Source organism: Ciconia boyciana, chromosome 15 (assembly GCF_034638445.1).
Source record: "Ciconia boyciana chromosome 15, ASM3463844v1, whole genome shotgun sequence".
Lineage (NCBI taxonomy): Eukaryota > Metazoa > Chordata > Aves > Ciconiiformes > Ciconiidae > Ciconia > Ciconia boyciana.
In genome coordinates this window covers 1,852,709-1,880,466 of record NC_132948.1, presented here as the reverse complement: position 1 = coordinate 1,880,466, position 27,758 = coordinate 1,852,709, and the positions used below count along the sequence as shown (strand labels likewise).

At 64.1% G+C, this 27,758-nt stretch overlaps 3 protein-coding genes across 4 annotated transcripts; 1 reads left to right on the top strand and 2 right to left on the bottom strand.

Annotated features, from left to right (window-relative positions):
• Positions 1-247: 247 nt before the first annotated feature.
• NEFH (neurofilament heavy chain) lies at positions 248-6,192 on the top strand. Its single transcript, XM_072879750.1, is given in 6 exon segments — positions 248-1,156; positions 2,353-2,552; positions 3,296-3,420; positions 3,794-5,004; positions 5,007-5,060; positions 5,063-6,192. Coding segments are annotated over 6 exon segments (2,976 nt in total). The 5' UTR covers positions 248-372; the 3' UTR covers positions 5,665-6,192.
• Positions 6,193-7,231: 1,039 nt separating this feature from the next.
• On the bottom strand, positions 7,232-21,747 carry THOC5 (THO complex subunit 5). Its single transcript, XM_072880291.1, has 20 exons — positions 21,593-21,747; positions 21,158-21,271; positions 20,338-20,481; positions 19,580-19,693; positions 18,827-18,924; positions 18,030-18,176; positions 15,434-15,548; positions 14,787-14,919; positions 13,629-13,706; positions 13,206-13,246; positions 12,201-12,300; positions 11,613-11,721; positions 9,994-10,095; positions 9,611-9,707; positions 9,144-9,258; positions 8,517-8,620; positions 8,346-8,433; positions 8,090-8,205; positions 7,704-7,894; positions 7,232-7,439 (listed from the first exon to the last, which is right to left on the bottom strand). Exons 2-20 carry the CDS (start codon positions 21,251-21,253, stop codon positions 7,376-7,378), a joined length of 2,052 nt encoding a protein of 683 aa, XP_072736392.1. The 5' UTR covers positions 21,254-21,271; positions 21,593-21,747; the 3' UTR covers positions 7,232-7,375.
• Positions 21,748-22,192: 445 nt separating this feature from the next.
• NIPSNAP1 (nipsnap homolog 1) lies at positions 22,193-26,626 on the bottom strand. 2 transcript variants are annotated; one of them, XM_072880394.1, is made up of 12 exons: positions 26,583-26,626; positions 26,005-26,098; positions 25,393-25,906; positions 24,407-24,534; positions 24,189-24,234; positions 23,792-23,886; positions 23,557-23,627; positions 23,300-23,440; positions 23,066-23,097; positions 22,844-22,922; positions 22,656-22,739; positions 22,193-22,551 (listed from the first exon to the last, which is right to left on the bottom strand). In XM_072880394.1, exons 3-12 carry the CDS (start codon positions 25,470-25,472, stop codon positions 22,543-22,545), a joined length of 765 nt encoding a protein of 254 aa, XP_072736495.1. In that variant the 5' UTR covers positions 25,473-25,906; positions 26,005-26,098; positions 26,583-26,626; the 3' UTR covers positions 22,193-22,542. The 2 variants fall into 2 exon arrangements, with proteins under 2 accessions (XP_072736495.1, XP_072736494.1); XM_072880393.1 differs by having other exon boundaries at positions 22,195-22,551; positions 22,844-22,938.
• Between the last annotated feature and the right edge of the window lie 1,132 nt (positions 26,627-27,758).

Below are 27,758 nucleotides of genomic sequence, written 5' to 3'. Positions count from 1 at the left end.
CCCGCTCCCTTCCTGGGGGTCCCTCCTCTGCTCTGAGGGTCCTCGCTCCCTTACTGGGGGTCCCCGCTCTATCCGGGGGGGGTCCCCTCTCCCCTCCCGGGGGTCCCCGCTCTGCCCCGGGCGCTCCCTTTCTCCCCCCGGACGGTCCCCACTCCCTTCCCGGGTGGCCCCCGTTCCCCGTCACGGGTCCCCGCTCCCCCCCCCCCCCCGGGGCGTGGCCGTGGGGTCCCCCCGCACCCGCGGGGCTGCGGCGGCGGAACGGGGCGGTGCCGGTGCCCATCCCCGTTGCCGGCGGCGGGGCGGAGCGGCCGCCCCGAGCCCTATAAAGCGGGCGGCGGCGGCGGCGGTGCCGCAGCGAGGGCGGAGGTCGCCATGAGCCTGGTGCTGGAGACGCTGCTGGGCCCCCCGGGGGGGTTCCGCAAGGAGCCGGGCCGCGCTGCCCCGCGCTCCGCCGCCTCCAGCGGCTTCCACTCGTGGCCGGGGCCGGCGGGGCGGGCTCGGGCTGGCGGCGGCGGCAGCGCGGCCGCTTCCTCCACCGAGAGCCTGGACTCGCTGAACGGCGAGCCGCGGGCGCGGAACGAGAAGGAGCTGCTGCAGGTGCTGAACGACCGCTTCGCCGGGTACATCGAGCGGGTGCGGGCGCTGGAGCAGCAGAACCGGGCGCTGGCGGCGGAGGCGGCGGCGCTGCGGCAGCAGCAGGCCGGGCGCTCGGCCATGGGCGAGCTGTACGCGCGGGAGCTGCGCGACATGCGGGGGACCGTCCTGCGGCTGGGCGCCGAGAAGGGGCAGCTGCGGCTGGAGCGGTCGCGCCTGGCCGAGGACGTGGCCGCGCTGCGGGGGCGGCTGGAGGAGGAGGCCCGGCAGCGAGCCGAGCTGGAGGCGGCGGCCCGCGGGCTGGCCCAGCGCTCCGCGCAGGCGGAGCGGGCGCGGGGGCCGCTGGAGGAGCGAGCCCGGGCCCTGCGGGAGGAGGCGGAGCTGCTGCGGCGGCAGCACCGGGCCGAGGTGGGCGCGCTGCTGCGCGGGGCCGGCCCCGAGGCCCCCGCCGAGCCCCCCGCCTCCCTGCGCCCCGGCGTCACCGCCGCCCTCCGCGACCTGCGCGCCCAGCTGGAGGGCACGGCGGCCCGCAGCACCCTGCAGGCCGAGGAGTGGTTCCGCGGTGAGTGGTTCCGTCCCCCCCCCGACCCCCCGCACCCCGCCGAGGTGTGTCCCCCCCCTCCCCGGGACTGCCGCGCTCCGGGAGGGCGTTAGAGCAACCGCAGGGCGCAGGGACCCCCCGTTTCTACTGCGCCCCGGGAGGGCGTTGGGGTACCCCCGCCCCGGGGGGTGCAGGGCCCCCCTGTATATCCAGCGCTCTGGGAGGGCGTTGGGGTACCCCACCGCTGCCACCAGCTCCCCGCTGACTGCGGGAGCGCTGCCCCCGCCCCGCAGCGCGTGTCGGGGAGGGCGGCATGGTCACTGCCCCGGCACCCCCCAAGTTTTCGGGCTGCCGGACCCCCTTAATGCTGCAGGCTGCCCTCCCCGTCCCTCCCCGCTGGAGCGAGGCCAGGAGTGTTTGCGGTGCGCTGCAGGGAGGGGACTACAGCGCGGGGGGGGGGGGAGGGTGCCGCATCCCTGCCGGGGGCGGGGGAGCAGGGAGTGTCCCTGCCGCGCTGTTGGGTGGGGCACTACGGTACCGGGGGAGGGGGGGGGGAGGGATCGGCACCCCGGGGCTCAGCACCCATGGGCGCGCTGGGGGCTGGCGAGCGGCGCGGCGGGGTTCAGCACCCTGGAGAGCGGCGGTTCAGCACCCTGGAGAGCGGCGGGCGCGGCACCCACGGGCGCGCTGTCCCGCGGGGCGGAGGCTCCGGGGGCCGGCGGGAGCAGCAGGCTCTGTCCCCTTCTGTCCCCCCGCCCCGTGTCCCCCCCCGTCCCCTGGGGTGGCTGCGGGACGCTGCGGCAAACCCCCCCCCCCCGCCTCGCCGCAGCACAGCGCGTCCGGCCGGAGCAGGGCGTGGCGTGGCGTGGCGAGGCGGTGTGAGCAGGGCGAGCAGGCGGCTCTCTGGGTCACGGGGGTTGTGGCAGGAGCTGAAGGGCAGAGGGAGGTTTGCAGCGTGGGTTTGCACTGGATAAAGTCCAGGCTGGTGAAAACTCCCGCCCAACCCATCCTGCCCGGGCACCTTCACCGCCCTGGCACAGGGCGAGGGCAGAGGGAGCGAGGGCTGGGGAAGGCAGCGCACCCAGGGAGCCCCTGCCGGGGCTGGCTCTGCAGAGGACGCGCATGCAGGGGATGTGCAGTCTTGAAGGATCTGAGGTTCCCCGAGAAGGGGAGACTGCAGCCTCCCTCCCTGCAGCCTCTCCTTTCCCCTGTTGCAGTGAGGCTGGACAAGCTCTCGGAGGTTGCCAAGGTGAACACGGACGCCATCCGCTTGGCCCAGGAGGAGATCTGCGAGTACCGCCGCCAGCTCCAGTCCAAGACCGTCGAGCTCGAAGCCCTCAAAGGGACCCAGGAGTCACTGGAGAGGCAGAGACAGGACTCGGAGGAGCGCCATCACGCAGATGTCCTGTCCTACCAGGTAAGGTGGCGCAGCGGGCAGCGTCCCAGACATGTCCTTTGGTGGGGAGGGACCATCCAGCTGCCGGGGAGGAGCAGCGCTGGTGCTTTGGCTTCAGAGTTGGTGACGACCAGCGGCAAATGCTCAGGGTTGTGTCTAGAGCCAGCCTTCCCCAGCTCCTGGTGATCAGGTACCCAGAACCTGAGGTTGCATCCGGCCTGTTGTGTCCCTCACCCATGACAGAGCTGTCCCACGTCTCTGCCTGGCTTCGCGCTGACAAAGACACCACTGAACCGTGCCCAGGGTTCAGGCCACATCTCGTGTCCCAGAGCTGGGAGCTGCAGCACAGAGAGCTGAAACACTGTCCCCAGGGTGATGCCCCATCCTCATCAGCCTCAGGCTGGGGTTTGGTGGCCACCAGACTCACCCGAGTCCTAGAAACATTCCCACAGCTTGTCCCCGCTGGAGGGAGCCCTGGGAGGGGGCCGGGGGCTCAGCTGGCCGCAGTGCAGCTCTCAGCCGAGGAGGTGCAGGGCTCCTGCCGGTTCTCCCAAGGGAACTGGACACACTGAGACAGCCCCTGGACGTGTCCCCTTCCCTCTGTGTCTGCAGGGGGAGGTGGCTGCAGACCCCTCTGCGAAGGCACGCTGGTGCTGGGTGAGCAGTCCCTCCTCGGAGACCAGGGGACTGTTTAGGGGTGCTCTGTGTCCCTCTGCTCCTGGGGACTGGCCCCCCATGTCACCAGTTGCTCTGTCTACCCGCAGGAAACCATCCAGCAGCTTGATAGCGAGCTGAGGAACACCAAGTGGGAGATGGCAGCTCAGCTCCGGGAGTACCAGGATCTGCTCAACGTCAAAATGGCCCTGGACATTGAAATTGCTGCCTATCGGTATGGGGGGGGCAAGGGGAAGGTGGGAGGGTCTCAGCCAGTCCCTAGTGCTGGTGTCTCTGGGAACACTCCTTGAGGGCCCTCGCTAACATCTGGGCCCTTCTTGGTGAGAAAGAGACCATCCATCCTCCAAGACCATGGTGGGCAACGTCCAGCTGGGTGACCCAGCCCTGCACATGGCTTGCAGAGGAAAGGGTGAGGAAACCTGCACAGCCCAGGGCGTAGGAGCAGGAGGGTCAGCCGGCACATCGAAAGCAGGGCAAGGAGGGAGATGGAGCTGCAGGGCATGGCTGGCGGCTCCTGGTCATGGGAGGAGGTGAGAGCTGGGTGAGAAGCAATCACTGACTGCCCTGCTCTGGTCTCTTCCTGGCAGAAAGCTCTTGGAAGGGGAGGAATATCGGATCGAGTCTGGCTTTGGGATGCTCTCCTTCCCTGAGGTGGTCCCCAAGGCTCCCAGCATCACCACCGACATCAAGGTGAAGAGTGAGGACAAGATCAAGGTGGTGGAAAAATCTGAGAAGGAGACAGTGATTGTGGAGGAGCAGACAGAGGAAATCCAGGTGACGGAGGAGGTCACAGAGGAGGAGGAGGCGACAGCTGAGAAAGAGGCTGAAGGGGAGAAAGCTGAAGAGAAGGAGGAAGAAGAAGAGGAGAAAGCTGAAGCAGAAGGTGAAGAGGAGGCCAAGTCTCCTGCAAAAGAGGCCAAGTCCCCAGAGAAACCCAAGTCCCCCTCAAAGGAGGAGGCCAAGACCCCAGTTGTGAAGTCCCCAGAGAAACCTGCACCCCCCTCAAAAGAGGAGGCCAAGAGCCCAGCTGCCAAATCCCCAGAAAAACCCTCAACTCCCTCAAAAGAGGAGGCCAAGAGCCCAGCTGCCAAATCCCCAGAAAAACCCTCAACTCCTTCAAAAGAGGAGGCCAAGACCCCAGCTGTGAAGTCTCCAGAAAAACCCCCAACGCCCTCAAAGGAGGAGGCTAAGACTCCAGCTGTCAAATCCCCTGAAAAGCCCCCAACGCCCTCAAAGGAGGAGGCCAAGACCCCGGCCGTGAAGTCCCCTGAGAAACCTGCACCCCCCTCAAAGGAGGAGGCCAAGACCCCGGCCGTGAAGTCCCCTGAGAAACCTGCACCCCCCTCAAAGGAGGAGGCCAAGACCCTGGCCGTGAAGTCCCCTGAGAAACCTGCACCCCCCTCAAAGGAGGAGGCCAAGACCCCAGCTGTCAAATCCCCTGAAAAGCCCCCAGTGCCCTCAAAGGAGGAGGCCAAGTCCCCGACAGTGAAGTCCCCAGAGAAACCTGCACCCCCCTCAAAAGAGGGGGCCAAGACCCCAACTGTCAAGTCCCCAGAGAAACCCTCAAGCCCCTTGAAAGAAGAAGCCAAGACCCCGGCTGTGAAGTCCCCAGAGAAACCTGCACCCCCCTCAAAAGAGGGGGCCAAGACCCCAACTGTCAAGTCCCCAGAGAAACCCTCAAGCCCCTTGAAAGAAGAGGCCAAGACCCCGGCTGTGAAGTCCCCAGAGAAACCTGCAACTCCCTCAAAAGAGGAAGCCAAAACCCCAACTGTCAAATCCCCTGAAAAACCCCCAACCCCTCTAAAGAGGAGGCCAAGACCCCGGCTGTGAAGTCCCCAGAGAAGCCCCCAACCCCTCAAAGGAGGAGGCCAAGACCCCAGCCGTGAAGTCCCCTGAGAAAGTCAAATCTCCTGCAAAGGAGGAGGCCAAGTCTCCACAGAAGGAAGCGGCCCCAGCCAAGGAGCCCCCCCCCTCCCCTCCAAAGGAGCCAAAAGCCCCTGTGAAGGAAGAGCAGCCCAAGGAGGTGAAGGCTCCCTCCAAGCCCGGAGCTGAGGAGGGCAGGAAAGAGGAAGCTCCCAAGAAGGATGTCCCAGCCAAGGTGGAGGAGAAGCCCAAAGAGAAGGCGGCTGCCGTGCCGGAGCCTCCAGCCCCACAGGTGAAGGAGGTGACCAAGCCGGTCCCCAAACCTGCGGAAGAAGGAAAGGCCGAGAAGGAGGCTCCACCAAAACCTCAGCAGGAGGTTGGCAAAGCGGCTGCAAAGGAGGCTGAGAAGCCAAAGGCCGAGGAGAAGGTGGAGGAGCCCAAGAAGGAGAAGGTGGAGGAGCCCAAAGCTAAAGCGAAACCCAAAGATGAGCCCAAAGCCACTAAAGAGCCCCCCAAGGCGGAGGCCCCTAAAGAGGCCCCCTCCAGCAAGGAGGGCAAAGCCCCAGAGCCGGCACCCACCGCGGGGAAGAAGTGAGCAGAGCCCCGGGCGCCAAAGAGCACCTCTGGGTGCGGGAGCTGCTCCGCTCCCCTCCGATGGCCGGGCCCGGGGTGGGGACCCCCCGCCGGGCCGGGCTTTACCTTAGCAATATGTCCGTGTGAGAGACGCAGCCCCTCGCTGCCCTGCCCCGGCCATTTGGCCGGTAGCTTCCCTAGCAGAATGTGATGTACGCCGAGCGCCACATGTAAACACTTGAATTATAACCAAGGAGAAGAGACCCCGGGGGAACCGACCGCCCTTCTCCAATAAGTGCATTTATTTATGTATGTGCAATCGATGGACGAGTGCAACGCAGAGCTCTAGCTGCTTGGGACAGGGGCTGGTGGGGTCCTCGGGGTCTTTCCCTGGCCTGGGGGTGACGACTGTCCCTCCGAGCGGTGACCCAGGCTGCAGCCAGCTTCGGTGGGAGAGGCTGGGCGCTGCAGGAATGCTCACAGACACACGGTGCACTAGGAACCTCAGCCCACTGTTATTTGCTTTCTGTGCAATAACCAAATAAAGTGCTTACAGAGACGCCCTGGCTCTGCTGGCCTCCTGTCGGGGTGGGGTGGGGGGGGAAGAGATGGTGAGGATGGCAGGAAAGCCTGGCCTGGGGGGCTGGGATCTGTCACCCAGGGCTGGGGGGTGACACGGGGCTTTCCAGGGCGCCTGCTGCCTTCCCAGGAGGAAAGCCCAGCCCTCGCCGGGGGTGAACCCAGCCCACGGCAGGCACGAAGGACCCCCGTGTCCTGGTGGGCTGCCTGCACAGGGGCTGGAAACAGGGCCAGCCCCCCCCTGCTCTGCAAAGGACCGTCGTGGTTTGGGTTTTGTCTTCCGTCCCTTTTGGAAGCGTGGCTTCCAGGGGGCTGGTAGGGCCTGGTTTAACCCGAGCGCTGCAGCACCGCCCTGCACTGCAGCACCGCGCTGACTGCAGGGGCTGCACGGGAGCACAGAGAGGGTGGGTCAGCCTTCCTGGGGGAGAAATCGCCCACAGGGGAGAAGCAGAGAGGCTGGCAGCCAGGAGAGACGAGGACCGTGGGAATGGGGATGGAGCCCAACTCTGCCACCCCGGCTGTGGGACAGGACCCACAGCCGGGAGCTGCGAGGCGCTGGAGAGGGGGCACATCCCAACTCCCTGCCACCACTCCCTGCTGGGACTCCCACCGCAAGCCCCTACCCCTCGCACGCTGCCATGAGGTCCCGCCTCTCACAGGACACTGCTCTGCTCTCCCCCAAGCCCAGGGAAGCAGCAAAGTCCCCCCCTTCATTGCGGGGTTTGTGCCGAGTCAGCTGGCTGGCAGCCAGCGCAGGCAAGGACAGGCTGGGGCTGCAGTGCGGGCTCCGGAAAGGGGCTATTTTTAGCCATCTCAGTTTTTAGCCATCTCAGTTCCGTGGTCCCGAGGCCCTGCGGTGGGGAGGGAGGGCAGGAGGCAGGCAGCGCCCCAGGCAAGGGGACGTACCAGCAGCAAAACGCCTTCCAGACCCAGAGACGCGGGACAGGGCTTGCTGCAGCCCCCACGGGTCCCCCCATCCCAGCCCTCCGCATAGACGGGGCACACACACGTTTTTCTTTCAGTTCAGCATTTAATCCCTTTGGCTACAAAACCTTCACATGAATCCCAAAACCTCAGAAAAGAAACTGAAACGGTGGGATGCTCCACCTTGCAGACAGGATGGGGCCCAGCCCAGAGCGATGCCCCGGGGGTGCTCAGCGATGGCTGAAGAACCCCTGAGGGTAGTTGAACTTGAAGGGCTTCAGGCGCATGGGCCCCCTGGAAGAGGAGAAGAGGGAGAGGCTGACCCACGAGGGTCAGGAGGCCCACGGCACCCACAGAAAGGGCCTGGTCCCGAGGTACTGCCCAGCTGGGGGGGGGGCAGATCCCCACAGGCGGCTAAAGGAAAGGCTTCTAGGTTAGCACCCAGTCAGGTAAGGCCGTGCTCCAGGGGACAGCAGTGCCACCAGGGTCCCTGTCAGCACCTCACCCCCCACCCAGCTCCTCACTGCCCCAGGGTCCCCCAGGATGCCAGGCTCTCACCTGACGAGGCGCAGACACATCTTCTCCTGGGGAAACTCCTTGGGCCCCTCCACGCTGGGGTCGTGGGGCTCTGTCTCCAGGTAGACATCCAGCACCATGCACAGGCGCTGCAGCTGGTTGGTGAGGAGCTGGTAGCCCGGTTTGGGCCCCCACAGCTCCTTGTAGTTCACGTTGACCTCGCTCTCCATGGCCTGGCAGAGGCAGAGGGATCAGTACGGCGCAGGCTTGGGTCTCTGCTCTGCCCTGCCAGGCCCCACGGCGGCATCCGGCAGGTCTCGTGGGCCTGCCCTGAGCTGCCTGGCCACCAGCTCACCCCAACGGCTCGCCGCGAACACCCCCCAAAAGCCAGCGGTTCTCCAGCCTCCTCTCCCCGCACCCTGGGTTACCCGAATGTTGTCGTCGTTGCTGCTGGTTCGCTCTCCTTTCCAGTTCAGGCACAGGCTGAAGACGGGCGGCAGCGTGGAGTAACCGGGGTTCAGGACCACGGCGGCCTGGAGCTTGGCTGAGCAGGGCAGGGAAGAAACGTCACCCACAGCCCACGGGGCCTCCAACCGGAGGGATTTCCCACAAAGACCCTCAGAAGCTGCCTGGGGGTGTCCGGTGTGGGAATCAGCAGCTGCCGGGGGAAGGAAATGCGCCTACCTGTTCCTCTCTCTATCAGGGCCATGTAGTAGAGGTGAGTGTCTTCGGCCAAGCCGGCCTCTATCACATCTTTAGTGTAGGGCAGCTCCTGGAGGAGACAAGAGGGGGAGTGAGCAGCTGCCGGCGCCGCACGGGAGCTGGAAGGGATACGGCCTCGCACTCGGCACCTACTGCGTAATCTTCATAGGGAATGGCAGCCCACTTCACCAGGCGCGAGACGATCTTGGTAGGGAAGAGATGCTGGCACTCGCTGGAGACTGGCACAACGCCGTGCTCTGAAACCAAGGACAAGGCCACCTGAGCAGGGGAGGGCTGGGGACAGAGCTCTGTCACTGTCCTGGGGGGGGGGGAATGCTCCAAAACTGGGACCTGGGGACACCATTATCCTTCCGACACCTTCATCGGGTGCCCAGAGAGGAGCAGCGGAGGCATCGGCTGCGATCCCACTGGAGCTCGCAGCCTTGGCAGTGGGTGCCTGGCCTGCCTGACAGGCGCGCGACACGTGGGCCTGTGGTTCACCTCCCACCACGGCCCGAATCGATTCCCAGCGCAGGGATGGCTGGTCCCAAAGGGGTGCTGGGCATCGAGAGGGGGCACAGCCTTCCTCTCCCACCCAAAACAGGGCAGCCCTGGCAGCCCCGCTACCACCGAGGACAGACAGAACGACCGGGAACGCCGAGGGTGGCACTGCAGATCTGTAGCACCATTAAAGGCGACATCAGTCAGCTCTCCTCTGCAAGAGGACCCTGCTACTGCACCCCCCATCCCCAGGCACAGGGTGGGGAGCCAGGCACCCACCAAGCGATGCAAACTGCTTGTGGAGAGCCAGGCGGGACTGCAGCCTCGTCCGCAGCAGCTTCACAGTCAGCTCCATGTGGCTGGCGCTCAGCGAGTTGTCCGCAGTGACCGTGTGCTGTGGGCAGGAGGGGCCGTCACCATCACGCCAGCCTGTGGGGACCCCACTGGGGACCCCGCGGCCCAGGAACCACCCCACCCAGCCACGGGGACAGGCACACGCTCAAGTCACTGCTCAGTGCCCGTAACAGGGCTTAGACTATCACACGTGGGAGATAAAATTCGTCGGCATGGCCTCGCTGCACAGGTTCACAGCTGAGCCTGTCCCAGCCAAGGGTGCACCACGGTTTGGGAGTGGCTGGTGCCAGCAGGAGCTCTGGGGGGACAGGACGGGACAGCTGTCCCCAAAACTTCCCCAAACCCCAGCTCCGTGTTCTGGTGGAGAGGGGAGGGGAGGGGGTGTGACGTGCCTGAGGCTGGTCCTTGGGGAAATGCAGCCCACCCAGCTTCTGCACCCACACGTAGGGGTGCCCCAGCTCTGTCACGTAGTCGCTCAAGGTCAGGATGCTGTGGGGACAACGAGGAAGCGTTACGCCACCCCAGAGCATTCCTCCCCCACCGTCCCCACACCGCCCGGCCTGCGAGCCAGCCGGAGGGAGCAAGCGCTTCTTTCACCTGCACCCCTAGCCGTGCCCGGTGAGCCCACCCGATGCCGACTGGCAGGATACCAGCTTCCCGGCCACCGAGCCCTCCCTGATGAGCTGGGGAGGGATGTGCCGTGCCGGGAGCGGGGCACTCTCGCCTACCGCCTGGGCGAAGCTGCCCCAGCTGTGTGGGGCAGCACCCCACTCACCCCACTTTATCGAACTGGAACTGGTTGGCTGGGTTGGGCGTTTTCCTCCCGTGGTCTCCTGGATAGAGGCAGTTGAGGAGGGAGTCTGGGGAGAGCAGGTCGCTGGCGGGAGGAGGAAAGAGATTAATCAGCTGCAGCCTGGGCTCCACGTCTCTCTGGGGCGGCCACTAACAGGCTCTGAGCCCAGAGAAGGGGATTACGAGCTCCACAAGTTGGGTTTCAAGACCTGAATGGCTTTCCCCTTAATTCCACTCTGAAAGGAGATCTGTCTCCTCTCTGGCCGTGAAGAAGATAGAAATCACAGGGCACCAGCTCCCTGGTTTCCCAGGAAGCTGCTCACTCCAGTGCATTAACTCCAAAACCTGCTGCTGTGTATGGAGAAAACATCACCAGCGCAGGCAGGGCACAGCCTGATGGCTGTTTGCCCCCCAGGAAGCTTAAGCAGAGGAATTCTACTTAATGAAATAAAATTCTTCATGTCTGACTGTACTCACAAGCCCGACCAAGCATAAAGGGCTGTAGGATTTGGGGTTTGGCTCAAGCCACAGCCTCACTCGTCTGGGGCAATACAGCCAAGGCCAGCTGCGAGGGAGGGAGCACCCTGCACGGGAACCCTGCGGAGAGACTCTAGCTGCTGTCAGGGAGGGTTTTGGGTACTACAGGGAAAAGAGAACCCCGAGAGGATTGGGAGGCCTCATATGGGACAGGCTGGGAGGCAGCACTTGCTTCCAGGTAAGCCCAGACCAGCCTCTCCTGTCTCCCTGTTCCTCAGGCACCTCCTTGTGGCCCAGGGAGAGCCACCGGAGAGGTGGCAGCTGATCAGAGCTCCCTGGGCAGGCTCCCACAGCTGCCATTTCAGCTGTTCCTCACACAAATCAGGCTCCAGCGGTCTCTGGGGAGCCCAGGGAGAGGCAGCCGCATCTCCAGCGGTCAAGACAAGGTGACCTGCAGAGCAAGCAGGTGAAGGGAGCTGCCGGGCACAGGCTGAAGGAGGGAGGAAAGCGGTTCACCTGTAAGAGGGTGACTGAACGTGACAAGCAGGAGAGGTTCTCCCCAGCTCCTGACAGGTCTGGCACCGCTCCCCTAAGAGGTTCCCAACCTCCCTGCCCCTGGCTTGTCACGACAGAGGGAGAGGAGGAGGATGCTGCCTGGGCTGCAGCAGCTTGGCAGGGCTCCTGGCAAGGCCCTGGAGCCGAGGGGAAGGATACCGCAGGGCAGGGGATGCACAAGGTGAAAGCCCTCCCCAGAGGCAGGGATGGACCTGTGCTCTTTGGCAACTCCTTTGCCCATCAGAGGACAAGCCAAGACAGCACTCTGAAACTGCAGCGCTGCACAAAGGCCCTTAAGGTGCCCCAGGTAAAGCAAGGTGAGGGTCTGAGGTTAAAACCTCACCTGCTGGGAGCAGGCAACCGGGCGTGGAGTGCCCCTGGCCCACTGGGCGCAGGAGTTACAGCTCAGCAGAGGGACATTGCCACCACATGCTGCTCTTGGCACTACGTCGCTCTGCCGATGGGTCACTGAGCAGAGCATGGCAGGACACCAGGGCAGGGTGTTCATGGCAAGCGGAGGGGTCGCTGCCCGACACGCTCCGGGCTCAGTGTCCCCGGGGCAATCCTTACCCGGCACTGATGGCGGTCGTCATCTCAACGGCAGTGGTCACCTTGGCTTTCACCGTCATGACGTTGAGGTTCATCAGGTAGTAGAAGGTCAGGTGAAGGACGTTCTCATCTGCACCAACAGAGAAGGGGCAACGTTGCTGTCTGCTCTAGCTCGGAGCGCTCTGCTCGGGGGGATATACATGCCCCTCTGCTGGGACAACAGCAAAGAGAGCAGAGAGGCAACGTGGGGAGTAACTGGCAACCGATGCAGTGTAACCTCTAACACCGTCCCATCAGCATTTGCCAGGCTGTATCTGTCAGGCCCAAGACCCCGGCACAAAAGAGAAAAGCACCCAACTGGAGGAAGAAAGCTTCAGAGCAAGGTCACCCCACCCACGTGGGCGAGAGGAGCTCCAGGAAACAGAGCTGATAAGCCATCTTGGTCAGTCTCCCCTGGAAGGCCACGCTCACCCCTGCCGGGGCAGCTGGGCTGAGAGCAAGAAAGCCTCTCCGCACCCCGAGGATCCCAAGCTGCTGCCGGGTTGCTCCCTGACCTGCTGTCACACACTCTTGTGTGCTCTCTGCCAAGGGCTGCCAGTACCCCCTTACCTTTGCACTTCAGGTCGACGGTGACGGACAAAGGGTGCCACTTGAGCATCTCCTTGCGCTTGTCATCCAGCTGCACGCCCAGGGTGGGCCTGCGCCGCTTCTGGGGAGGGCGAAACAGAGCTGTCAGACCCTTCTCGGCAACCCACGGCCCCCACCCTCCTCTCCCACTGCGCTTTCCTTCTAGTCTAGTTCCCCAGTCCCCCAGTGCAGTGGCCACAGAGCAGCCCTGGGGAGGGAGGGGAGCAGGAAACCCTTGCCCTGCTGCAGGGTGAGGACAAAGCACCTCTGGTTCCTGTCATTCCTTCAGCTCCCAGGAGCACCCCCGCTCCTGTGAGATGGGGCCAAGGACCTGCTGGCCCCAAAAGCTTCCCCACCTCGAGAGGCAGAAGCTGAGGCCCTTCGCTTTACCCTTCCCCACAGCAACAGCCCGATACAGCAGGCGCTGCTGCTGGCTGGTAGGGAGTGGTGGCACAGACCTCCCGTGGGCTTCCGTGCTGGGGGCAGCCAGCACCTACAGCCTCTCCCCAGCATCCAGAAGGTGCAACCTGTAGGACCTAAACGCCACCCCGAGGGAGCACTGAACAACCCCTGGTGCAGAGTTCAACTCAAGGCTTTTGGCAGATGGCAGGGGACGGACATGCATCCTGCCCCGCCGGATGCCAGCCTCCCCAGCCCGAGACTATTTATACAAAGTGGAACAGCTCCAGCCGGAGAGCTGCGAGGTGGCTGCCGCTGCCAGGTGGGATGCGAGCATGGTGGGACGTGAGCCGGGCAGATTTGTACCCTGGCTCTCCTGCATTCGGGACAGAAACTGGAAATGGCACCTCTCTCCTCCCAAGAAACAGCTGGAATTAACGTCAGTGCGCCTACACGCACTCTCACAGCGTGTAGGGACCAGTTCCCAGGCCCAGCTCCCCCAGCACCTCCCAGTTAGCAGGCGCAGATCGGTTTGCCCACGATACGGCGTTGGGAGAAGACCCAGAAGAGAACAGCGTTACCCCTTACCGTGGTCTGCTCCTCCTCCGCGTCAGAATCACTTTCATCATCTGCGCAAAGAGAGGGCTGTAAGCGGGGCTGCCTGGGGCTCAGCAGCTTTCCCACAACCAGCAGGGCTACCAGCCCTTGCCCCGAGACCACAGCTCCCCCAGACATCACCGTCCCCCCAGAAGCAGGGCCCTAGCAGGATGCAGATGCGCAGGAACCTGTCCCCAGTACCCGGGGTCACCCCAACAGATGAGGGGCTGTGAACATCTCTCAGGAAGCAGGAGCTGGGGACAGAGGGGATCAGCTGCCAGGGACTTTGGCAGACACCAGGCACTGCGCCATTTCAGCATCCAACCCAGACCCCACCTGCTTCCCTACCCGACTCCTCCGCCTGCGGCACAGAGCATCAGGCAGCCTGCCTGTGGCAACGCCACCCCAACTCACCCTGCGAGTCCTCAGGCGGCTTGTACAGGGCTTTGGCTTCCTCTACACTCCCTTCAATGGCCACCACAAGCTTCTTATCTACAGAGGAGACATGAAAACTAAGCTACAAACCCCACTTCTGTATGGGAAAGGCAGTTAGAAGCAGCCCTGCCCCAGAAAGCTCCCGCTTCACGGCTGCACGAGGCAGAGCCCTGCAGCAGAGGAAGCTCAAATGAAGGGTCAGTGGAAAGAGGCAGCCGTCCAGAGGGCTCCGTGGGGCCACCGCAGGGCTGGATCTCCTGGGTAGGATGGGGTCAGAGGAGGGAAAATGCTGGGTTTTGAGGGACTGTCCCTGGAAACCATAAAGGCCAAATTATCAAGAGCCAAGAGGGGTTGGGGTCTGTCTGGCACAAGCAGGGAGCGAGGAGCTGGGCCATCAGGGCTGCAGGTACCCATGAGCAATGACCTGGTGTGGCCAAGTGCCACAGTGTGGTCCTTCCATGCTCCTCTGCCGCCTGCCCCACTCCCAGAGCAGCATGAGATTGCAGCTCTCGGGCTATGCTACGGCCCTTTCCGCATAGGAGTTGCGGACAGCCCAGGGGGGATCCTGAGCCCTGCTGGGAAATCCCTCCCCACTTAGGGAGGCTTCAGAAAGCCCCTTGAAATGCAAAGCTGCCTAAGGGGATGAAGGCTTTCAGGTGAGCTGCAGGGAAGGGCCTCTGCAAGGGCAGGCAGAGGTACCACCTGCTCTGGAGTCACCACTACCCACGGGTGGCACAATGTAGCACCCACCCCACGGGGTGACAGCTCTTGGGAGGCCGCGTCAGCATCGAGCCTGCTCGCAGGCTGCAGGGATATCACTGCCGACCTTGAGAAGGGGGGCAGAGATGGGAATCGAGCTTCCCAAGCAGTTCTTCCAGCAAGGGAGCTGAGCAAACGAGGTTTCAAATGCTGCTGCCTCACTGTGCTGGCCCCGGGGCCACCCTGCTGCTCTGGGCTCAGCAGAATCCAGCAGCAGAGCAGATGGGACAAAAAGGACCTCCCAAAGTGTCCCCAAAGCAGTGCTTTCTGCAAGCAGGAGTGAAATCTGGCCTGTGGGGAGAGCACTTCCCCCCAGCCCTGGCTGGTGACAGCCCCTCGCAGTGTCGCTGAGGACTGCGCTCCCCCCGCGGGGCTCACCGCAGGCCTGGCCGTAGGCACTGGCTTGAACGAAGAGGACGTAGAGAGGCGGCGGGAGGTGGCGAGCTGTCTCGTACTGTTTGTGTGCCTGGTCGAAAGGCATGAAGAGATACTCCTGGACAGGCAGGGAGGCCTGGGGGAACAAGAGGGCTAGCCTTCGTCACTGGGAACAGAACAGTTTGCCCTCCTCGCCCCCTCCTTCACCCCAAGCTGGCAAGTGGGAGACTGGAAAGCAGCACAGCAGCCGCGGTGCAGGGTGAGACGCAGCCACGGGTGCGGTGAGCCCCCAGGGAAGGGCTGGCAGCTCTCCTTTGCTGGAAAACTTTTGGATCTGAAAATAACCCAGTTCCTTCTCCTGTTCTTCCCTCCCAAGGCAATCACAAGGGGCTGGAACTGCGTATCGCTCTCCAGGGAAAGGCCCATTTAATGACTCCTCCATCCGCAGTTCTGCAGGAATTGCCGCATAAACAAGGAGACTCCAGAGGAGTCTCGGCACGAGGCAGATCTACCCCTCATCCACGCTGACTGGGAGCGAAACATCTCCAAAGCAGAATCAGCCCAGGCACTGCACCTCTCTAACACAGCCCTCGGAGTGTGACCTCAGCTCAGCCCCAAAGGCCTCTCCCCTTCCTGCAGAGCTCAAGTACCTGCATGATGCTGTTGAGTCGAGGCTGGAGGCTGCTCAGATACTCCTTCTTCACCTCGATCTCCTTCAGGATCTTCTCCTTGCTGGTCAGGCACTCCTTGTACTTCTCTGCCAGCCTAGGGGTGGGAATTTGGTTACTGCCACACATCACAGCCACAAAGCCTGCTGGGGCCTGCGTGGGTCACGGGCCCCAGCTCTCCTGACCTGAGAAAAGTCACTGCAGGAACCAGGAGAGCTCAGACGTGGTGACAAACAAAGAGCTCTTAACGCCAAAGGCAAGTGGAGGCAGAAAGGAACTAATTAGAGCTGGAAAACAAACAGGGAGAGAAAGTGGAAGCTCAGGCTTCTGCTGTGCTCCAAGAAGGGACAGCAACCGGATCTTCCCTCAGCAGACCCACTCCCACGCCAGCCTCTGCTGCCAGCAGCCACCCCGACGGAGCCCTGCCAACCCCACCGAGCTCCTGAAGGGGCTTTTCCGCTTTGTATCACCAGAGTCACTTCATGTCACGTCAACTCCTTGGTTAAACTCGTGAGAGTCGAGGTTTAATACACTAGCAAGTGCTCCTCTGTAGCTGGGTAGAAAGCCCCAGAAAATGCAAGTTCACCACGACCCTCCGAGCCCTGGATACGTTTGTCTTTAGGGAGAGCACGTTAAATCTCCTTATTGCTGTTGACTGCAACCTCTTGCCCAGCAGAAAGCAGCAGCAGGGAAAGCTGGGTACGGAGGTGTGCTGCCCAGGACAAGCCACCACCACGGCAGGGGGAACAGCGGTGTGGGGGGCTCAGGCACTCTCTTCTCAGGACCCTGCTCCTCACCGGATGAGAGCACCCGCAGAGCAGAGGACCCCCGCTCTGAGGGGGAACAACAGACCTGACGTTGCAGGACTGAAACGCTTCTGTTTCCAAGCAAAACTATATTTGTGTTGGGTCAACGCACACCCCAACAGGCTCCGACACAACGCAGCTTTGAAGTCCAGCTTTCAGACACCTCTGCTGAGCTCCCCCAGCTAACGAGAGCACCAAAGATCTCTGTAACGCCACTCAAGAGGCACCTTTCGGAATAGAGCCCAAGACAAACCCAGTACTCCGCAACGTGACAGTTATGGACGGACAGTAACAACCCCAACAGCATCAGAAAGTGCCCAAAGCATTACCGGCATCTGCTCAAGGCAGCTGAAGAGGCTATTTCCCACCACAACAGTGGCGAGAGGTGAATGATGGTGTTCCCTAGCTATCGTGGGGCGAGGACTGGGAATTGCAAGGCTTCTCAGCAATTCAACGTGCAACTGCGGGACAGGCTCAGTTCAGCTCATCTTTGCCCTCTATAGTTTGCCCTGAACAATCATTTTTAAAGAGAATCCTCCAGACATCTCCAGGTTGAACGCTACTCTGCAAGTACGTGCCACAGGCAGAGCCATCCGGAGGATCTCGGCTGCAGCACGAAAGGGCGCCTTCCACCAGGCAAAAGAAGCCGGGTTTGACGTGAAGGGTCTGGGAGAGGCAAAGCACGAGGCGTTGGAGCCACGCAGCACCCACTTGCAGCACCTCTCGCTAGCCCGCTCTGCTGAGCTGCCCTGCTCGTGCAGCACCTACCGGCAGGTTCAGACTGATCTTTCCGGAAGGCTGGTCTCGGCTGCTGCCTGGCTGAAAAAGTTCCTGAACGCAGGAATGCTGCGTCACGTTTGCTTTTCACATGGGGCAAGAGTTGATGGAGCAGCTGAGCCGCCTGGCCTGCCTGCACCAGCCGAGGGACCTCAGGGGTTAGAGCCTGCACTGAGGTGGTGGCTGCCAGCACCAGGACAACAGTGCCCGTCGCAGCTCGGCCGAGGTGACCGCTGTGCAGGCAGCTCCCCACCGTGGCAAGCGTTAGGAGCACAGGCAGGCAGGAACAGCAGCAGCACTGGGCCGTGCCACCAAGCCAAGCTGCTTAACGTTGCTCCTCGCACCACAGCACGGCAGACACAAAACAGGGATCGCTTCGCCCTGCCTGGCACATCTTGCAGAACCAGGTTCTGGATGGAAGCTCACAACTGCTCATCCTTCAATATCACCCCTATGGCGGGCAGCATCCCCCTTCCCTGCTGCAAGAGCCTCCAAGAAGACACTGGGGAAACATCAAGCCATAAAATTCGTTTTCTTCCCTTGGTAGCCAAGAGCCAGCGCTGATGTTCACTGCCTCGGTGAGATAACAAGTGGGCTTATCAAGAGAGCCAAGATGCCTTTGCTGTCATCACCCAGAGCACAAGGTGCGGTCCCAGCCAGGCAGACCCTCTTGCACAGTGGCTGCAGCTGGCTCGGGGCTCCTCTCGCAGTGCTTTGGAGGTTGCTCTGCTCCCCAGGATTCCCTCGGGCTCTCTTATCAGGCAGGTGAAAGAAAACTCCCTGATCTATAAACCAAAGCCAGGTCTACAGAGTGTGATCCTCCACGCCGAGGGCTCACTTACACAATAAATCTGTCACTTGTTCTACGCTGACTATTTCAAGAGGATGTTAAAACCTTTATCACCCACGTTTGCTTCACCTGGTAGCTGTGCAGCTCACTCCGGGGGTCTGTCAGCACAGCAGGCTGACACTGAACCAAGATGCCGCTGACCCACCTCTTGCGCTGCTCCAGCTCCCAGTCCAGGCGGGCCAGGGTCTGCTGGTGGGGCTCAGACAGGGTGATGGCAGGCCGGCTGATTTCAGGGGGGGCCTCTTTGTAAAACTCCTCCAGGCTCACCAGTTCGATTTCCTCATGTTTTGACCTGCAAGGACAGACGGATCATATCAGGGAAGGGCAGGAAATGCCGCAGCAGGGCCAAACTCAACTGTGCTTCACTGGAGAGCGGTCAATGCCAACACCCCGTGTCCCAGCTTCACTCTGCTACATGAACCACCAAGCATCAGCGAGCTGAACCACAGCAGAGCTCAGCAGAGGAGAGAAAGGTCTGAACAGGGTCCCTCCTTTCATGGAGACACCTTCCCTGCACGGTTAACCAAAGCACCATTTGAGGCATCAGTCTAAATACAGCCCTCCTGGCAGCAGCTCAGAGCGCTGCCTATGCAACGGGCACGACTGAATGCTTGGCTTTCGGAAGAAAACTCCTGATATACAGAGGCCAGAGAGTCCTTGAAGAGACCAGCATGGCCGTGTCTTTGACATTTACCCATTTTCTCCTCCACTGGTCATCTATCAAAATAGATGCTTTCTTCCCTGCTCCCTGCACGAGCCTCTTCCCCTGTGTCCCAGCACAGGAACTCTGGGACACGCCGTCTCTCCCGCATGGTGGTATCTGGAGCACCCGCTCTCCTGCCCCAGCGGGCTCAGGCAATGTGACAAGAGATTCCAAACGTTTGAGGCCTCTACCCCATCTCAGACACACCGTCACTCCCTCTCCTCCGCAGCCAAACTCACTTGAACTCCAGGCATTTGGTGATCTCTTTCTGCAGGTGCATCACCTCATAGAGCAAGTTCTGGAGCTGCAGGTGATATGCGTCGACCTTCTGCTTTGCCTGAAACACAGACGCGGCCAGAGCAGGGGATGAAGCTCTGCTACCTTCCTCCCAGCAAACACCCCCCACCCCTCACCATACCAGCTAGGGACGGCGGGTTTTAGAGTATGCAACAATTTTTAGGGGGAAAAAAGACATTTTCAAGGGCTGGGAGACCAAACGATCGTGACATCATACTGATTCTGCTCCCTTCCAGCACCTTTCAGGGACAAGGCACAGAACAGGGCAGACCTGCTGGGGCACACGGGCCGAGTCCCCTCCCGTCCCTGTGCCTCAGCTTCCTCAGTGGGACAACAAAGATGAGCGTTGTTCGCTAACTGTGAAGAGCTCTCCAAGAAGTTTGGGTAAGGAGCTTCGGGGCCAACCGTACACACATTTCTCAGGCCTGTGGCACACCAAACTCTTGAAGCAGAGCTTTCTGACTCCCCGTTATATTTGAGACAGAAGCAGGTAACGCTCCTTCATCGTTTGTTATAATTACAGCTTCCGCTGCACTACAGTAAAGTCTCCTGATAAACCCCTAATTCAAAAACCATGACCTGGCTGGTGTTTAATTCCTCCCACACACCCATACACAGAACAGGCAGAAACGGTACCATCGCTGATCCCACTAAATCCCGACCTGTATTCGTCACCACTCCAGCCCCCTCTGTACCTCGTGGGTTTGGTCTCTCCCTTTCTTCAGCCGAATATGAGCCAATCGGTTGAGCTTCTTCAGGGTCATGAAGTGGACACAGCTCTGAATCCGCCGCTCGTCAATCTCCGAAGCCTGAGTGACAGGAGAGAGGTGTTTGAAGCAGCAGAGAGGGCTCTCGCCAGAAGGCCCCTTTGCTGCAGGCACTTCCTGCGAGTCCTGTCACAAACAGGGCTCTGCGCTTCGTTAAGGAGCCACGATGAATGTCACCAGGGCTTCTGAGGGAGCCTCCCGCTGCCAGACTCACGGGTCACCCGCTAAAAATAAACAGGGGGTGTTCTGGGCTCACTTTAGTGATTTTTCTCGGCAGTAGGAACAGAGGCGTTTGAGCCTGAAGCGCCCACCCTGCTGTGCAGAGGACAGCACGGCGGTCGCAGTGCAAGCCTTCCCCAGCCACGGCCGAGGCTGCTGGGCCTCCCTGGGATGGCGAGAGCCCGGCCACCCCCACCACAGTCAGCAGGGGCTCAGCTCCTCCCCAGGAGCCCCCCAGCCATCAGCAGGCTTCCCAGCAGCACCCACACACGCTTTAGGAGATCAGTAACTCGGTCTGTGTAACGTCTGCTCGGTCAGAGACCAAATGCTAAACGGGATTTTATTTTACAGAAGGGAGGCTGTTCCATTTTCCCGATGGCACCGCTTCTGCTCCCGTTCCTTCTCAGATTAAGGAAAAACATCAAAGAACAGAACACGTTAAATCAAGCACCGAGGCTTGCTCTTACATTGTCCTTGATGCCCCTGCTCTTCAGCTCCTGGATTTCTGCCATCAGCCTCTGAAGCTCCTGGCAAGTCTCTCTGTAGAGCTCATAGTCTTTGATGGGGTCACGGAGATCCACCTCGCACTCCTCGCTGTAGTACCTCACATCCTGCAAAGGCAGAGGGCACCTTCTGCAGCTCATTCCTTCCACCTTCTCTGGAAAGGGTACTGGGAAACAAACTGCTGGTCTCGATTCCTGGCTCTGTCCGTTAATCCCACGCCCGAGAAGACTTTACACAGGGGAAGAGGACTCTGTCAACAACCCTGGACGCAAACACCACCAGGCATTAAAACGCCTGGGGAGTTCAGGTTGCCCCTTATATAGTTATTGCAAGTTTAAGCTGGTATCTGTCCTGCACCAGGTATATCCAAATTACTACAGAGATAAACTGGGGAAGGCGACTCGTACTTCAACCCCAGTCTCCACTTTGGCTGAACCCAGGTGACCCTGCTGCTCGCAGGAGTGTTTTAAGGCAACCTGCAAACCCCCGCGAGAGCTTTGAGCCTTGTGCTAGCTCTCCCTAGGTCTCAAGAGAAAAGTTTGACTTGTCGGACGCTGTGTTTCCTGAAAGAGACAGGAGCGGGTTCAGAAATTCAGAGCGGGAGTTTCAGAGGCATTGGGAGCCGGCTCAGCTCTGGGGGAATGGCCCCACAATTTCCCGAAGGGGAGAGTAAGGCCGGCAAAGAGCGGGTGTGAGACCAGCCCTCTGTAAGGCAGGAGGACACAAGCTCCTGGCCGCAGCAGGCAGGCTCTGCCCCTGCCCGTGGGCAGCCAGGGGCCCTACCTGGTCGGCATCGGCCTTGCCCCGCTTGCCCTCCTGCAGGCCCCCATCCGTGCGGATCACTTTGGGTTTCCTCTTCTTGCTGGAGTCCGACGACATGGCGCTGCCAGCCAAGGACTGGGGGACAAGAGGCAAAGCCGCTGTCCGCGGGGGCCAAAGCCGCCTGGGCCCGGGGCTATCCGGGGCTCCCTTCCACCAGCCCGCCCTGGACTCCGCAGACCCCAGCCCCGCGAGCCCCTGCGCCTCCTCCCCCCACCCCAGCCCTCGGCCCCCCGGCCCCCAGCACACCGGGCCCACGGGCCTCCGCTCCCCCGGAGCCCCCCCAGCAGACGAGCCCAGGGACGTCCCCGCACCTCAGCCCTGCCCCGGGCCCCCCTCGGCCGCATCCCCCGCTGTCCCCGCTCGGTTCCCCCCGGGCCGGCGGCGCCCCCCACTCACCGCGCCGCTCGCCTCAGCGCCGCCCGGAAATGACGCCGGCGGAACCAACGAGCGCGGCGCAGAGCGGCAGCCGCTAAAGGCGCCCCCTAGCGGACACTCCCTCTGGAGGACCGCGAGCAGCGTGCGGCAGGAGGCGGGGCCTAGGTAAAGGGGCGGGGCCAGCGCCCCGATTGACAGGCCCTGCTCGGGTGGGGGCGGGGCAGCCCTGGGGAGCGGCTCCCCCCGCGGTGGGGACACCCGTGGGCTTGGGGGGGCGGGGGGGGGTCCCCCGTGACACCGGGGGTGTCCATGGGCTGGGGGCGGGGGCACGGCATGGGGTCCCCAATGGCTTTGGGGGGACCTTGGTGCATCAGGGCACCCACGGGTGGGGGCTTTTGGCACAGGGGGCACCCACGGCTCCGGGCAGGGGGGCCCCTGGGTGAGGCCAGGTCGGGGGGGTCTGCTCCCCGCGGCGGGGGGGCCCAGCACACCCTCCCCACCCCCCCAGAGAGGGCCAGGCTTCGGCATATTAAATATTTAATTGGTGGCGGGCGCAGGCAGGCTCCCGGCAGGACGGGCACCCACTGGGCCCCTCAGGAATAATTAAGACACACCCCCCCCCACCTCCACAGCCTGCCCACCCCCCGGGCAGCGCCGTCCCCTGCCACACCTGGGGACCTGCTGCAGGATGGGGGGCTCTCGCCCTTCCCCTCCCCAGCCGCAGACCCCTCACCGCTCTCATCCCCCACAGGGCACCCCAAAACAGGGTGAAGGGGAAGGAGAGCCAGGAGCTGGGGGGGGGGAGGAGCAGAGACCCCCCCAGCCCTTCCCCAGCAGGGCCGGGGCGCAGGCAGAGGGCCAGGCAGGGAGCCGGCCCCTCCGGGTGCAGGCAGACACCCCGGCGCGGACCCCCGCTCACTGCAGGGGCGAGATCTTCAGGGGAATCATTATCCGTGACTCCATGTTGCGGATCAGCGGGACTGGAAAAGAAAGCGAGAGAGGGGTGAGGACAGGGGTCCCCCATGCGGGCAGGGGTCCCCGATGCGGGCAGGGGTCCCCCATGCGGGCAGGGGGTCCTGCTCACCCGTGTAGTACACGTTCTCATCCCAGCCCCTCTTCCTCCAGGCCGCGTTCCTCGTCTCCTCCCGGGACTGCAGGTCCTTGTAGGCTGCGGGGAGAGGACGGGGCTGGCACCCAGGGCCCCCCCATCCCCAGCAGCCCCCACGCTGGGGGTACCCAGGGGGTGACGCGGGCGGCAGGGAGCCCACTTACCCCAGAGGTGATGCACGACGTACAGCTCCCCGATCTGGGAGAAGAACCCGCCGACAGCCTCTTGGTTCTCCTGCCGGTACTTAATGGCCCGAGCCCTGGCACACGGCGGGAGAAACACCGGGGGGGGGGGGGGGGGGCGGGGAGTTGCCCGAGGGGCCCCCCCCTGCTCCAGGGGGACCTTCTCCCACCTTGGCTCCCTCCATGCCAGGAAAAGTCGCTTACCAGTTGTTGCCCCATTCGATCATGGTCCCTGGCTGGAAACAGAGGAGGGAAAAAAAAAAAAAAATCCAGAGTGAGCAGCCAGATCCTGCCTGCTCCCCCTGTTTTGGGTCTCCTCACCAAGGAGGGAGGAATTTGGGGGGCTGCCCCCCAAAACACCAGGCAGGACTCCTGCCCCAGGGGTATATCGATCCAAAGGCCGCCCCAAGGCACGGGCTGGACCCCACGGCCGCTCACCTTCAGCTTGTAGGTCCTGAGCTCGTAGATGTTGGGTCCCTGGCGGGGCAGGGGCTCGTTCCAGAAGCTGAACTCCAGGAGCAGCTGGTTCCTGCGGGACAGCAGCATCCGGCTCCTCTCCTTGCGGAAGTCCAGGTACTCCTGGGGACAGCCCCAGCCGGGGGTTTTGGGGTGGGGGCGTGACCCGGGCCGGGGGGGGGTGGGCAGGCAGAGGCGAGGGGCAGAGCTCGGGCAGCTCGCCCCAGTCCCAGTGGTACCTTATTCTGCTTGAGCTTGTTCATGCAGTCCATGAGGGCCGGGTACCCGCCCGAGAAGCGCCAGAGGTGCACTGGAAAGAGAGCACGGGGCTGGGGAGGGAGGGCAGCGCCCCAAAAGCCCACCCAGCAGCTCCCACCCCTCTCCCTCCACGTGAGAGCCAGTCCCCGGCATGAGCTGAGGTTTTCACCCTCGCTCTCAGCCCCTCTGGCACGGGGAGCCGCTCCCTGCCCTCACCTGCCTGGTCCTGCTCGCCGTACCACGTGTTCCAGTTCCCCACCAGGTCGCAGGGGTAGTCGGCATCCGAGTGGAGCTTGGGCAGCACCTCCTCTCTGTGGGGCCACAGGGAGGGCGGCTGGGGAGGGGGGCAGCCACCCCAAAACGCTCCAAGACCCCCGTTTGCCCTCCCCAGCCCAGCCTGAGGGGTCGATCTGCCCTAACAGGACCTGGAGCAGCCCCGGGGGGTGCACCCATTTCACAGGGAGGGAAACTGAGGCAAGGAGCAGGGGCACAGACCCACCTGGGGTCTCAAGGAGCTCTGCACAAGCCCTCCCACCCCCCTCACTCCAGAGCGGCACCCCAACACCCTGCCGGGACACCGGGAAGCCCCCCCCCGACGCATGGCGGGGCTCACGTCAGGCTGTTGTAGGCATCCAGGCACTCCGGCTTCACGTTGTGAACTGCAGGGAGAGGAGCGAGGGGCTGCCAGGGCGGGAGCCGAGGCCCTGGGAGGGGAGCAGGGCCCAAGGCAGAGCAGCCGGGGGGTCCCCACGGGTGAGGAGGGGCCAGCACAGCGGGGTGCACCCCACCTGCGCTCACCCCCAGCCCCTTCCTCCCCACGGGGCCACTCACACTGGATCTTGTAGAGGTTGCTGGTCTCCTTCTTGGAGAGGAGGTTGGAATGGGCGTCCTTGCGGGGGTCCACCTTGTGCACGAAGAGGGAGCGGAACCAGCTGCCCTCGGCGTCCCTCGAGTACCCCCTGAGAGACAGCGGGTCAGCGCGGGGGGAGCGCCCGCCGACACCCCCTCGCTCGTGTTGGGAACGACGGGCTGGAGGGCAAAACGGGAACCGAAGGCCATGCTGCCGGTCCTGCCTCCGCAGGCAGTTGCCTGCATTGTCCAGCTCCCAGGGAGCACCGTCCGTCTCGGGGGGCTTCGCTGGGTTTCATCCCGTGCACCCCGGGGAAGGGAGCCGAGGCCCGGCAGTGCCCGGCCCGGCTTTGGGGGGGTACGTGGGAAAAATGAAGGCGCAGCTCTCCCTGTCCCAGGCTCCGGAGGGCTTTTGGCCCTCGCTGCCCCGACCGCAGCCAGGGCACCAGGCTGGCCGGGGGGACAAGGGAGGGGACAAGGGGGGCAGCCCCCCACGGGACCCCCCAGCCCCACGAGCCGCTCTGGCCAGCGCTGACCCCCTCCGCGGTGGGGCAGACCCGCTGCCCCACGGCACCGGCCCAGCCTCGCCGGTGCCCCCCCAGAGGGCGCGGGGGCCGGGCCGGGGCGAGGGGCGGCAGGGCCCTCCCGGGGAGGCGCGGGGGGGGGGGCCGGGCCCCTCGGCCCCTTCCCCGGCCCCGGGGCCGCGCTGTCGGCCGGACCTTTGCCCGCCGGGCTGCCCCGCCTGGTGAGGCATTAACAGCGCGGCCCCCGCCCGCCCGGCGCCGCGCCAGGGCCCGGGGCCCGCCCGCCGGGAGCGGCCCTCGGCCCGCTGAGGGGAACCGGGAGGGAGACGCGGGGTCTGAGGAGGGAAGCGGGGCCTGGGAGGGAGCTGGCGGGGGGGGGACGACGACACATGACACCGGGCAGGGGGCGGCCGGGACCGGGGGGCCCGGGCCGGCCCCGCTCACCGCGCTCCGCCGGGGGCCCCGCCGCCGCCCCGCCGCAGCCGCCGCAACGCCGCGCTGCCGCCCGCCCGCGCCGCCGCCATCTTCCCCCGCAGCGGGGCGGGGCCTAGCGAGGGGGCGGGGTAAATAAACCCCGCCTCCTGTGCGCGGCCACGCCCACCGGGGGCGTGGCGGCCCCCGCCCTTCCCTCAGAAGCTGGCCTGGAGAAGGGTGATTCTGATTGGCCGCCGCGCTCCGCGGCCGGCCACACCTTCTCGCTCCGAGCCCCGCCCACTCGCCACCTCCCGCGGCCGGGACGAGGTCTCATTGGCTGCCGGCGGGGAGGCGGTGCCCGGGAAGGGCAGGGCCCCATCCGAGCCCTCGGATGCCAGCAGCCAATCAGAAGAACCAGTTGGAGTGAGCACTGTCTGATTGGTCGCGGTGTCTTGCTCCGCTGCGTCCGGCCCCCTGCCGGCCAGAGGGGGCAGCTGCTGGTTGGTCTCTGCTCCAGGGGGGCGGAGCTCCCGCGGGCTCCTCCCTAAGGGAGGCGGGGTCAGGATGGGGCGGGGCCGGGGGTCCCGCGGGCGGGGGGCGACCCGGGCTGGAGCAGGGACCGGGGCCGGGGCCGGGACCCACCTGCTGCGGCGGCAACGGCGCCCACGGGGGGCCCCCGCGGCTCCTCCCGGGTGTCCTCCGTCCCGCAGGGCCCTCCCCGGGCCGGGGCCTCCTCCTGGGGTGGGTGGGAGCACCCGCGGTGAGGGCACGGGGCGCCCGCTGCTCCGTCGTGCCCCACGGCTTCCCCCCATAGCCCCTCCTGCCCCATAGCCCCTCGTGCCCCATAGCCCCATGGGGTGTGCTGCCTCAGGGAATGGGGGTGCTCAGCCCTGGGGTGTTTGGGATGCCCCAGGTACTCTGCTGAGGGGGCACTGGCACCCCCAGTATCCCCCACGGTGGGGCATGGGGGTACCACCCTGGCCAGACCCCTCAGCTGCTGCTCCTGGGGGCACCGTGGCACCCATGGGGCACCCCAGCACCCATGGGGCACCCCAGCACCTATGGGACCCCAGGACAGAGGGTGTCGGAGCAGCTTGGAGGGGCACCTGGGGTTAGGTTGGGGGTTGGGGGTACCTACTCCACCCCCCCAGTCCCCAAATGCCATGGAACGGGGGGCAGGAGGCTGGTTTCGGGATGACGCTGGGGGTGACGAAGCTCACCTTGCTGGGGGGCAGTGGAGGGACCGGCGGGTGGTGAGGAGAGGGCGTGGGGGGGCTCCCCAGCTCCTCACCCGGGGGCACAGGGAGCACCAGCCAGGGGGCTGGTGGGCAATGGGGGTGCGGGGCGACCCGCACTCCAGGGCTCCTGGGGCGTCTGCAGGGAGAGGGAGTGGGGGGATCTGGGAGGGGAGAAAACAGAAGTTAAAGGGTTAACTGCCCCCCAGAACCCCCCAAACACTCTGTGACCCCCCAGACGCCCCCAAACCCTCTCTGACCCCCCCAAGCCCCCAACCTCCTCCTGTCCCCTGGGATCCCCCAAAGCCCCCACTACCCAGGCTCCCTGTGCCCCCCCATGGACCCAGGCGCCCCGGTGTCCCCCGGTGCCCCCCCATACCCCGCTCACCCGGGCAGGGGAGACGCGCCCCGGCGCAGGGCGCAGACCCAGGCATTCAGCTCCTCGGGGGTCTCGGCCCCCAGGCAGTACGTTCGCATCCCGGGGTGCTCGGCCTGGGGATGGGGGGACCCATGGTGGAGGGGACCCAGGTGTCCGGGCCCTGTCCCCCCCCACCCAGGGCACCCCCGGATCCCAGGACCCAGGGGGCCGGGGCTGACCGTGAAGAGGAATCGGGGGGCGCGGGGGCTGGCGGGAGCGGGAGGCAGGACGCGGATCTCATAGCCGGGCAGGGGGAGGCCGCCCCGCACTCGCTGCTCGCTGCTGTCTGGGGGGCAGAGGGGTCTCAGCGGGGGGAACCCCAGGGACCCCATCCGCACCCCGAGGCCCCCAGCACCATCGGGGGATGCTGGGGGAGTCCCACCGGCTGCCCCCAAACCTCTCGGGACCCCCCAGACCTCAGATCCCCCCAGCAACCCCTTAAGTCCCCCAGGGACCCCCAACCGCTCCAGGGTCCTCCAGTCTCCCAGGGATCCCTGACCCCCTCAGGGATCCTCAATGCACCAGGGCCCCCCGATCCCCCAGGGATCCCCGACTCCCCCAGGGATCCCCAGCCACCCCAGGGACCCCCGATCCCCCAGGATCCCTGACCCCCTCAGGGACCCCCAACACCGCAAGGCCCCCCGATACCCCAGGGACCCCCAACGCCCCAGGGACCCCAGGTCACCCGGGCCCCCTCACCCCGGTAGTAGTAGAGGCAGAGATCAACGAGCACAAACCAGCGG

Coding starts and splice junctions, on each gene's coding strand:
- THOC5 (XM_072880291.1), bottom strand. CDS start 21,253: ATGTCGTCGGACTCCAGCAAGAAGAGGAAACCCAAAGTGATCCGCACG. Junction 10,096..11,612: donor ACGACCGCCATCAGTGCCGG/GTAAGGATTGCC, acceptor TCCTCCCGCCAG/CGACCTGCTCTCCCCAGACT. Junction 8,434..8,516: donor TTCCCTATGAAGATTACGCA/GTAGGTGCCGAG, acceptor TGTCTCCTCCAG/GAGCTGCCCTACACTAAAGA.
- NIPSNAP1 (XM_072880393.1), bottom strand. CDS start 25,472: ATGGCGGCGGCGCGGGCGGGCGGCAGCGCGGCGTTGCGGCGGCTGCGG. Junction 24,535..25,392: donor GGGGCCCCCGGCGGAGCGCG/GTGAGCGGGGCC, acceptor GCTGTCTCTCAG/GGGGTACTCGAGGGACGCCG. Junction 24,235..24,406: donor CAACCTCTACAAGATCCAGT/GTGAGTGGCCCC, acceptor CTCTCCCTGCAG/TTCACAACGTGAAGCCGGAG.